Source organism: Cornus florida, unplaced genomic scaffold, assembly GCF_030987335.1.
Source record: "Cornus florida cultivar Cherokee Brave unplaced genomic scaffold, ASM3098733v1 CherokeeBrave_3.0.0_Hap2_Chr04, whole genome shotgun sequence".
NCBI lineage: Eukaryota > Viridiplantae > Streptophyta > Magnoliopsida > Cornales > Cornaceae > Cornus > Cornus florida.
Genome location: NW_026775574.1, coordinates 28,761,164 through 28,772,871, shown reverse-complemented (window position 1 = coordinate 28,772,871; position 11,708 = coordinate 28,761,164). Strand labels below are relative to the sequence as shown.

Below are 11,708 nucleotides of genomic sequence, written 5' to 3'. Positions count from 1 at the left end.
TATTACATAAATAACGAATTAAAAAAAGTTTTTCATTTCAATACATTGCGTCAATTCAATGATTATTAAATTAAAAAAAGTTCAGGGAGCTTATTATTATTATTATTAATTCCTTCATACTTTTCTTAATTTAATGAGATCAAAATGTCCAAAAAGGCCAAAAAGCTACTGTGCTGTCCCGGTGCCCCCAATCTCCTTATCAACATCTTCGGGATCAGACAACGAAATCCCAACCACCCCTCATCAGACTTCCCAACTACAAAAGCAATGTCTCAATCTCACCACCCATTTCGACGCACAACGTCCCAAACCCAGTTCCTAGAATCGCCATTTCACACAGATATCAGTGAATTTTCAGTTCAGAGTTCACTCAGCAATGGCGGGTGTTGCAGAGAAGGACATTGACACGGTGAGAAGGAGAGTGGCCTCCGTAACCAGCCATCTCATTCCGACCCATTCGACCTCGAGTCATGGTGGTTCGATTGTGTTGAGCAATTGTAGCGCTTCAATGAAGGATAGATACCATTGGGTTCATGGCGAAGTGCCGAGCCACCCACCTGTTTGGAGAATTGCCTGTGACGAGTCTGAGAAGGAGTTTACGGACATTATATATGAAAAAGCAGTCGGAGAACAAATTGCGAAGGTCAGTATTCACAGATCAATTGAACTTGTCTTTGGAAAATTGAGTACTCAGGTGGGTCTAATTGTGGTGGGTTTGTTATTAGACTATGACACAGTACAGTTGTTCTGTGTTACTAACTGTATTGTATGGTTCAAATGCTCAATGGAATTGCTAACAAGGTTGAGTTTTATGGTTGTTTTCTATATGTTTATGCATGAGCTACAGTTACTGAATGAATGCACTAAAAGGTCTATAAACAGAACGTTCACACAGTTATTTTATTTTACCTGGTGTTTAGATTTTGATGGCGGACCTTGGCACAATGTAAGGGTCCTCCATTGTGACCTGGATGTAATGGGTTTGAAACTGGAAACAGCTTCTCCATGCGGAGACCCTCTCCCCATAATGGTGAGAGCCTCGTGCATTTGATATTGCAATCTGCATTTATGGTCACCATAAATGGAGAGTAGGTAAAGTAACACATGCAGGAATGTTAATCGTATGACATTGTTTGATCAGGATAAAGTTAGTGTTAGTTGCTTCATTGCTTTAGTTATGTGATTTGATACCGTGGCTGATACCTATGAATTGCATACAGCCCCTCACCCTAGATGGAGAAAGAAAACGGCAGAAGAAAAGCATCAACATATTATATTAGAAATGGCATTACCTTCCATTGATTGATTAATGAAGTAAAAGCTATAATTAGTGGACATGGATTTAAGAGTGTTTTATTTCAACACGGAAGTCAACTCCTCTGAATCTTAACTTGAGGGCACTTTTACATGCAGTGTGTTCGGAAATCACTAGGCATATAGCTTTTTATGTGAAGGCGCATGTGCTTGCACCAAAATAGTATAGATAGAAGAACAATGATGTAAATAACAAATAAGTAATTAGCTCCTTCATAAACATGGATACTCTCATTTAGATTTTCAAATTCTTAAAAAAATGAAAGAGGGACTACTATAAGTCTGTCCAAATGGGTTTCAGAAAGGAGTGGACGTGGGTGTTGTGTTTACAAGCCTCTGGCACACTAATCGTTGATTGTGAGAACTTTCCTACACATCAAACAGTTAACGCATTACCTATAAATCCACAATTTTTGTTCATCAGGCCAAACTTTACCTCCTTACTATATTATTTATCAATTGCTATTCAGATGAAAAGTGCAAAAAATATGTACTTTTAAGTTTGTGGTCATGCAGATGCAGCTTAGGCACAACACCTGCCATCATCAAATTTACATCTTGGTTTAACAAAATGTGGAGAGCTTTAAATTTATCATACATCACCTGATTATCAAGCCTGATATTCTCTATTAACATCCTATATAGAAATCTGTTGCTCATTTCTTAATGTCTCGTTTTGCTTGTTCATAGTAGACTGCTGGAGCTTCTCTTATTACTGATGTTTGAAACCTTTTTCTTTGTTGTAATTTTTGTAACTATTTATCCAATTATTGTTGATTATTTAGTTGCTGCCAAAAGTAAAGAATCGATGTCTGGTTTAATCATCTTTAATTTTTTACTCTATTGTAGATTACGATCAACAGGCCAGACAGAAGAAATGCTTTCCGACCACATACAGTCAAGGAGCTTATCCGTGCATTTAATGATGCTAGGGATGATAGTTCAGTGGGAGTCATCATTCTTACTGGAAAGGTACCTTTTTCTGAATCAATATCTTATATAATGTAATAAACCAATAAAATAAAATTGTTGTTTGTGGACTAACTTCCAGACATTCGGATTCATTAGAATTTCTTATGCTTGTACCGTTAACAGCATGTAGGCACTATGCATAATATGAAACTTTAACTGATGATCAGATTCCACTACAAGTGTAATTTTGTAAGTATTCCAAAATTTTCTTCCCTTTCATGCGTGCTACCCATGTACTGGTTGTCAACAGGGAATAATAATGGGGCAAAACTGTTTTATATACCAAGCCAGTGCACTATATAGACAGTGTGTTTAGCAAAAGTAGTGTAGCAGCAATTTTTAATACTAACGTAGGTTTGAAAGCACATGAAAAATATGTAGGCATTTATGTTCATTTTTATAAGTTCTACATATGTTTTTATAGACAGCATTTATGAATTAAAACATTGTGAGCTGGATTAAAGGTTGTTGATTGCAATGTCTTTTCCATGACCAAATAATCTAACTCCAAAGATTCACACATCAATTAGTAAAAAAAATATGAGAAATAATTAAGATCATAAGGATGAAGAAAAATCATAATCATTAAAAGGTGGGAGCATCTGAGAGGGAGTGGAGAGGGGTTGTTCTCAATGTGCAAATTCAAGAATTGAGAGTTGGAAGGATGCCTAGCTTAGGAGGATGCTTGCCTGGCTTGCATGATAGATTTATTTGTTGCATGAGCTGCTACTAACAGATTTTGATAGCTATCATTTCCTCTCTTCCTTATATTTTTTTCAAATGAATTTGCTATGGACCATTATGGCACACTTTTGCGTTGCTGTTTCTATAAAGTCTTGATCTGAGAGAATAAATGAGTAGATATCATAGTTTGTAATTTTGAAATCATTCCCATAATATCCTGTCTTTGGATTATGTTGATTTCCCCTTTTCCAGGAAGGGGCTGTAATTATTTCATGCTGTTGGACAATATGTGTTTGCAGGGAACCAAGGCATTTTGCAGTGGCGGGGATCAGGAATTAAGAAGCAAAGATGGTTATGCTGATTATGAAGATTTTGGCCGCCTTAATGTTTTAGATCTACAGGTAGAGAATTTAACCTGATGTAAAAATCACATATATTTGGAGACTCGTGGAAAAGTTAAGAGGCAAATGTTGCTTCTTCTTTCATACAGGTGCAGATACGACGTCTTCCAAAACCAGTAATTGCAATGGTAACCTATTATGCTCCCACTTTGCAACTTTATTACTTCATTGTTATGTTCGCTTGGCTTAGATTGTGTATAATTCTCCTTTTCTCAAACAAGGTTGCAGGTTATGCTGTTGGCGGAGGACATGTATTGCATATGGTCTGTGATCTAACAATTGCAGCAGATAATGCTATTTTCGGTCAGACAGGTCCAAAGGTGCTTTTAACTTGCGTATAATATATTAATTGTTTAATAAATGTATTCCAATCTCTTGTACTATTGTAACATGCTTAAAAAAAACTTAGTAGGTATGTGGTGATTCTTGAGAGATTTTTAAATCTGGTTCACTACATAGTTGATTATGTTCTTTTTCTACTGAAATTTTAAATGCTTTGCCCTGTGTATGATGCAGGTTGGAAGCTTCGACGCTGGTTATGGAAGTTCCATTATGTCTCGTTTGGTAAGTTCTGAAGGTGAAGATTCTCATTATTTTGCACAGGACTTCTTCATTAAACAGTTTGCTTGTTTTTATTTTTCGAACAGGTTGGGCCCAAAAAAGCTCGTGAAATGTGGTTTCTGGCAAGATTCTACACCGCTTCTGAAGCAGAGAAAATGGGACTTGTCAACACTGTTGTCCCAGTGAGTTAAAAATTCATTCATTTTTAGTTCATTACAATACATAGCCAATAGCCAATCTTTCTGTGACCCCTGAACACCCCATGCCTCCTCTATTGGTTATTTGTCAGTGCAAGTAATCTGCATATGAGCGTATCTTATGAACTATGCATGGATACTATCTCCATTTATTTGTATTTCAAGACTTGGATGTTGAAGTAATGCTCGTGCACATTTTGTTTATTCATTGCACTTTCAAAGTTGCACGCTTAAACCAATGATATCTCTTGAACTTTTGTCCAGCTAGAGAAGTTAGAACGGGAAACAGTTAAATGGTGTCGAGAGATTCTAAGAAACAGCCCAACTGCAATTCGGGTGCTCAAATCAGCTCTTAATGCAGTTGATGATGGGCATGCTGGACTCCAGGTATATTCAGTTCCAACCATGTTAATATAATCAACAGTAATATGTTATAACCAAATGGCTGCAAAATTTTGGAGTCGCTAGATGCAATGATTCCGCTTTTATACTTGTTGCATAGCGACTTATGTTCTTATTCTTTACATATATATACATATATGTATTATAAACTTGAAAGGAAAGAAATATGGAATAAACCTTTTCTCTGTATTAGCACACAATTCACAAGTTTACACGGGTTCTCTTTATAAGAGAGAATACACGCACATAATTAGCTGGCCTAATTAATAATTTCCTAATTTACAGCATTTGACCAATATTCTATTTATAGCAAATAATATTTGGTAGTATTACTACCGAATCTTTCCTTTTCAACACTCCCCCTCAAGCTGGTTTGAAGATATCCTCCATAGCCAGCTTGCCAATTAGTCTGTCGAACTGTCTTGTAGGAAGTCCCTTTGTAAGCACATCTGCAACTTGCTCGGTACTAGGAATGTACGGCATACAGATCAATCCTTTTTCGAGCTTTTCCTTGATGAAATGTTTGTCTATTTCCATGTGCTTTGTTTTGTCATGAAGCACTGGATTGTGAGCGATCGAAATAGTAGCTTTATTGTCATAGTACAATTTCATAGGCAACGGATTAGAGACCTTTAATTCATCCAATAGTCTCTTAATCCATAACACCTCACAAATTCCATGAGCAACTGATCTAAACTCGGCCTCTGCGCTGCTTCTTGCTACTGCATTTTGTTTTTTACTCCGCCAGGTGACAAGGTTACCTCCAACAAAGGTGCAGTAGCCAGAAGTTGACCGTCTATCAATAGCACTCCCAGCCCAATCCGCATCAGTATAGGCTTTAACTTGCAAATGCGCACAGTTTTTTAACAGTAGACCTCTTCTAAAGGTCCCCTTTAGGTATCTGAGAATTCTGTAGACTGCATCAAAGTGTTCTCGTCCAGGTGAATGCATGAACTGGCTAACCATGCTGACTGCAAAAGCTATATCTGGACGTGTATGTGACAAGTAGATCAGTCTTCTAACAAGTCTTTGATACTGCTCTTTATTCATAATTTCTTCATCTTTAGAAGGCTGCAACTTAAGGTTGGGCTCAATAGGTGTCTCGGCTGGTTTACATCTAGCAGACCTGTCTCACTAAGTAAATCAAGAACATATTTATGTTGATTAACAAATATACCTTCTTTGGATCTAGCAAACTCCATTCCAAGAAAGTATTTTAATGCACCTAAATCCTTGATCTCAAAGTCAGCTGCAAGTCTCTTTTTCAGTCTCTCCAATTCTTCATTGTCATTACCTGTCAAGACTATATCATCCATATAGACAATTAACACTGCGACATTGCCTTCTCTACTGTGTTTGTAGAACATGGTATGGTCAGCTTGGCTCTGACAGTAGCCACAATTCTTCACAGCTCTCCCAAATCTCTCAAACCAAGCTCTAGGGGACTGTTTGAGACCATATAAAGATTTTTTCAGTCTACAGACTTTATTAGGTCCCAATTTTCCCTCAAACCCAGGTGCTGGATTCATAAAGACCTCCTCTTCAAGATCTCTATTTAAAAAGGCATTTTTTACATCTAACTGGTGTAATAGCCAGCTGAAATTGACAGCCAAAGATAACAAAATATCTTGGCTACAGGAGCAAAAGTTTCCTGATAATCAATTCCATAGGTCTAGGTGAACCCTTTTGCTACTAGTCTTGCCTTGTACCTCTCTATGCTACCATCAGCTTTACATTTCACAGTAAAGACCCACTTGCAGCCTACTGTTCTTTTCTCCTTAGGTAAATCAATTATCTCCTAAGTACCACTTCTTCTAAGAGCATTCATCTTTTCCATCACTGCTAACTTCCAATTTGGATCATCAAAAGCTTCCTGAATGTTTCTCGGGACAAACAAGTTTGAGATTTTTGAGGTAAAAGCCCTACGAGTATGAGAGAGTTTTTCATAAGAAAGGTATTTGGCAATGAGATATTTTGGATTTGGATATTTGATTCGAATACATTTCCTAACAGCTATAGGAATATCAAGGTCTGATGGTTCTTGGTTAGGAGAAACAATAGGAACTGAAGATGAGTTAGGAACATAATTACCTATAATATCTGAAGGTCCAGTTCCCGGAGGTTGAGATGGATCATTTCCAAGAGGAATAGGCTGACTTTGATTCTTTTGATGAGGTATTCTTTGAGTATAAACCAGAGGCTCAGTATTGGGAACTTTAGTGCCCGGTTGTAGTGATTCTTCCCCTGTTTCAGATACATTAATGTTTGGCACTATATGACTAGGATTCTTTTCATTGTTTTTATTGGTTTTATCACATTGTTTCTGACTTTGAATTTCAGGAATAATAGTAGGATGAGGTGCAGGAGTCAAAATCACATTTGGTAAAGGAGTAGGAGATAAATCCCAAAAATTTTCTTCCATCACCTCATTCTCCCCCTGAAGAGAATTTTTGGGAAAGTATGATTTATTTTCAAAGAAAGAGACATCCATACTTACATAAAATTTTCTTGTTTGGGGATTATAGCACTTATATTCCTTTTGATTAGAAGCATACCCTATGAAAACACATTTTTCAGCTCGAGGATCAAGTTTGGACAGAGTATTATTGGGTATATGAACAAAAGTTATGTAGCCAAAAACCTTTAGAGGTAAATCCGAGTATATCCTTGATAATGGAAAAATTCTTTTGAAACATTCTAATGGCGTGCTATATTTTAAAATACGTGAAAGCATTCTATTAATCAAATACGAAGCTGTTAAAACAGCTTCGCCCCATAGATATTTTGGAACATTCATTGAAAACATTATAGCACGAGCCACTTCAAGTAAATGTTTATTTTTTCTTTCAGCAATTCCATTTTGTTGAGGGGTATCCACACATGTAGACTGATGATGGTATCCTTTTCTTTCAAAAAATTCCCCAAAATTTCATTAAAATGTTCGGTTCCATTATCAGTGTGAAAAATGCTAATTTTTGCTTGAAACTGAGTTTCAACCATTGTGTAAAAATTCTTAAATTTTTTTCCAACATTAGACTTTTCATTCATCAAATAAAGCTAACATAAACGGGTGTGATCATCCATAAAAGTAACAAACCATTTTTTCCTAGAGATAGTAGTGACTCTTGAAGGTCCCCAAACATCACTATGTATTAAATAAAATGGTTTTGAAGAAGTATAAGGTTTTGGCAAATAAGTAGTACGATGACTCTTAGATAAGCAACAACTTTCACAATAGAATGATGAACAATCCAAACCTTTAAACAAAGTAGGAAACAAATGTTTGAGGTATGGAAAGCTAGGATGTCCTAGTTTTAAATGCCAAAACATTATTTGTTCATAAACAGAGTTAGAACTAACACTACTAAGGTCCTGAGCCTTTTTATTATTGGAGAAGTCCCCATCGAAGTAGTAAAGTCCATCTATTATCTTAGCATTGTCAATCTTCTTCCCCGAGCTCCGGTCCTGAAATTCACAGTAAGAATCACAGAAAATTACACGACAATTAGATTCTTTGGTTAGTTCACTCACAGACAAAATGTTACAGGCTAGTTTAGGGACATGGAGAACAGATTTAAGATCTATATTCTCGGATAATTTTATCAAACCTTTTCCTGCAATAGGTGAGAAACTACCATCTGCAATTCTAACTTTTTTTAAGGCTAAAACATGGTGAGTAAGTGCTAAAAAGATTGGAAAGGCTGGTCATATGATCAGAGGCTCCAGAATCGATGATCCATGGAGTATAATTTAAACAACAAGAAAGGGCATTAAGTGCACTACCTGTTTGTGCAAGAGAAACACTAGGAATACTAGATAAGGAATTAAATTTCAGCAGCTTCAGAAGGTGATCCATCTGCTCTTTGCTTAAGGGACTTGTCTTAGCTTCATTAGCAGTATGAACTGCACACCTATTTCTATCACCAGGCTTGCTACTCTTCCAATTCGCTGGTTTTCCGTGGATTTTCCAGCAGTTCTCCCAAGTATGGCGCGAATTGTTGCAGAAGTCGCACCAGACCCGTGGCTTCTCTTCAGTTTTTCGCTGAAAATTGACTGCTTTATTAGCAACAGTCTCTGCAACAATAAGGGTGGAACTCTCAACAGGTCCGCTGGTAGTCTTCTTTCCCAACATTGCATGTCTGCGGCTCTCTTCTCTTTGAACCTTAGCAAACACTTCATCAATTGGAGGAAGTAGAGTCCTGCCAATGATCCGCCCTCGTACTTCATCAAATTCCACGTTGAGCCCAACAAGGAATTTGTAAATGCGATGAGCCTCCACGGTCCGTTTGTAGCGATTGGCATCTTTAGTGGATTTCTATTCATAATTATTGAACAGATCCATGTCCTGCCAAAGGCTCTTCAATGAATTGAAATACTTGGTGATCGAATCTTCTCCTTGCCGAATCTCACCAAGTTTTAGAGTCAATTCGTAGATCTGAGATTGATTTCCCAAATCAGAGTACATCTGATTCACGTTGTCCCAGAGTTCCTTGGCTGTGGAGTAGCACATATAGTTGGAGCTAATATCCTCGTCCATGGAGTTCACAAGCCAAGTCATCACCATTGAATTTTCTGCATCCCAGGTCACGTACGTTGGGTCCTCCGATGCTGGTGCCTTCTTGTCTTCCGTCAGGTACCCGATCTTTCCCCACCCTCTGATGTACATCCGAACGGACTGGGACCACAGTAAATAATTGTCATCATTAAGGCGAATATTGGTGATCTGAACCGAGTGAGAATTGGTACTGGGGGCTTGGGTTGTCGGATTGGTTGACTGGGTTGTGATAGGCGAGGTTGACATGGAAGAAACATCAGACATGGCTGATCAGCAAAGAAATTGTGCAGAAAAGAAAATTAGGATTTTTTTTTTTTTTTCCTTTCCTTAGGGTGGCTCTGATACCATATAAACTTGAAATGAAAGAAATATGTAATAAACCTTTTCTCTGTATTAACACACAATTCACAAGTTTACGCGGGTTCTCTTTATAGGAGAGAATACACGCACATAACTAGCTGACCTAATTAATAATTTCTTAATTTACAGCATTTGACCAATATTCTATTTACAGCAAATAATATTTAGTAGTATTACTACCGAATCTTTCCTTTTCAACATGTATATATACAGATATCCATTTAGCTATGTACATATCCTCAAATTAGTTCCATTTTTTGTTCTGCATGCAGGAACTTGGAGGGAATGCCACACTCATATTTTATGGAACTGAGGAAGCTGACCAAGGGAAGACAGCATACATGCAGCGTAGACGTCCTGATTTCTCAAAATTTCCTCGACGACCATAATAGCGTCTGTTATTGGGTGCTTCTATGTGACCATGCCCTGTGAACTCCAAGCATGCGTCTAGAGATCAAGTTAAAAGGGACTCCATGTGATTTTGTTTGTAATTTATCAAGTTTGTTTGTGTCCTGTTTATGGACTTGTCACAGTCCTTGATGAAGAAAACAATCTCCCATTAAATTAAAGAATAAAGATCTTTTATTTATTTATTATTATTTTTTTTTTTGGAGTTTTGATTGCTAAGACATTCTCATTTTCTTCTGATAGAACATCAATAAGGAGGCATACCCCCAACTCCCGAGTTAAGCAAGCCCTGGGCAAATAGCTGCCAGGCAAGCACAGAAAAAGAAAACGAAAAAAATGCTAGAAGACAACCATATTCCAGAAATAGCAAGCAAACCAGGACATCAACAGCCAAAGAGCAACAGTGGTGCAAACAATAAGCATTAACCGGAAATGCACTTACTCTGTGTGACTTCAAATTTTGTCACTTTTGTGCTCTGCTATGTGTTACGCTCTCGTTCTGTGTTACGTAGATGTAACAATGTCCCAATGGGATCAACAAAACAATAGAATGAGCAAGCAGTGGTGCAAACAATAAGCATTACCAAAAAAACCATCCCCACATGGTTGGATGGTTTGTCACCAAAGGGATTAAACGTAAGGCCCAAAAACGTATTTGTGCAACAATTATTTGGTATGTGTGGAATGAGAGAAATATGATATTACATCAGGAGGTTCGAAGAAGTGCTATGGAGATTGCTAGAGCTATCTGTGGAGAGGTCCTACTGCTGTCTGAGATGGAGATGGGAGAGCTGTGCTCCGAGTCTCTATATACATGACCTACTTGTACCTTTTGATTAAAATGTGTTTTATTCTCTGGTTTGTCTTTGGACAACTTGTTTCCAAGGAATGCCTTCTTGATGATATGTAATTTTTGTTATATATATAGAAAATTTCCACTTTACCCAAGAAAAAAAAAATATATATCCATCTGGGACAAAATTTCCGATTTGAAGTGTTTGAACACTTTTAGGCCACACTTTATATCACAGCAATTTTGGATATACTCAAGTTGTACATAGCACATTAATTGTTTGTATATCAAGTTGTCACCAAACAATTCGAAATACATTTTTTTAGAACATGTCCAAATCAAATAACAATGATTCAAAGAACTTTCTCTATTTAAAAAATTCAAGGCCTCAATTGTATGGATATGTAAAACACAAGATTTTCTGGCTCCGTTTGGTTAGATGGAAATAGTAAAAAAGGAAAAGAAATAAAAAGAAAAGTGAAGTAAATGAAAAGAAAGTGATTTTCTAGCATATATTTGGTTAGTATGAAATTTCTGGCTCCGTTTGGTTAGATGGAAATAGCAAGAAAGGAAAAGAAATGAAAAATAAAAAGAAAAGTAATTTTCTTGCATATATTTGATATCATATCATAGTTTGGATACCTAAATTACCCTTATTTTATAAAATAATAAAAAATTAGTAATAATAATATATATATATATATATATATATATATATATATATATATATATATAAAAATGATAAAGTTTTCAATTAATTTGACCTTTTAAATTACTATTAACATATATGATGAAAAATAACTAGGAATAGAAGTCAAGTTAATTAAAAATTTATTAATGATAAAGTTGTTAGTAAACTTCAATTCTTTGAAACTTAGTAAAATATTATTGTTGTTTCTAAATATAAAATGAAATTGTTGGTTAAAATAATATCAATGAAGTTGTTGGGTAAAATTAGAACACTAAATAAAAAAACATGTTTTGACGGGAAAATTTCTCCGTGTTTTTTAAAAGAAATATTATGAAAAAAATAAATTATTACAAGAATAAAGGGTTGCAAG

General features: G+C 36.2%; 1 protein-coding gene across 1 annotated transcript; it reads left to right on the top strand.

Moving 5' to 3' along the window:
- The first annotated feature begins 227 nt into the window (after positions 1 to 227).
- LOC132303071 (1,4-dihydroxy-2-naphthoyl-CoA synthase, peroxisomal) lies at positions 228 to 10,045 on the top strand. The gene is made up of 9 exons (XM_059800144.1): positions 228 to 643; positions 2,164 to 2,286; positions 3,270 to 3,371; positions 3,461 to 3,499; positions 3,593 to 3,691; positions 3,888 to 3,935; positions 4,019 to 4,114; positions 4,394 to 4,516; positions 9,719 to 10,045. The coding sequence occupies exons 1-9, from the start codon at positions 377 to 379 to the stop codon at positions 9,833 to 9,835; spliced, it is 1,014 nt and encodes a 337-aa protein (XP_059656127.1). The 5' UTR covers positions 228 to 376; the 3' UTR covers positions 9,836 to 10,045.
- Positions 10,046 to 11,708: the final 1,663 nt, after the last annotated feature.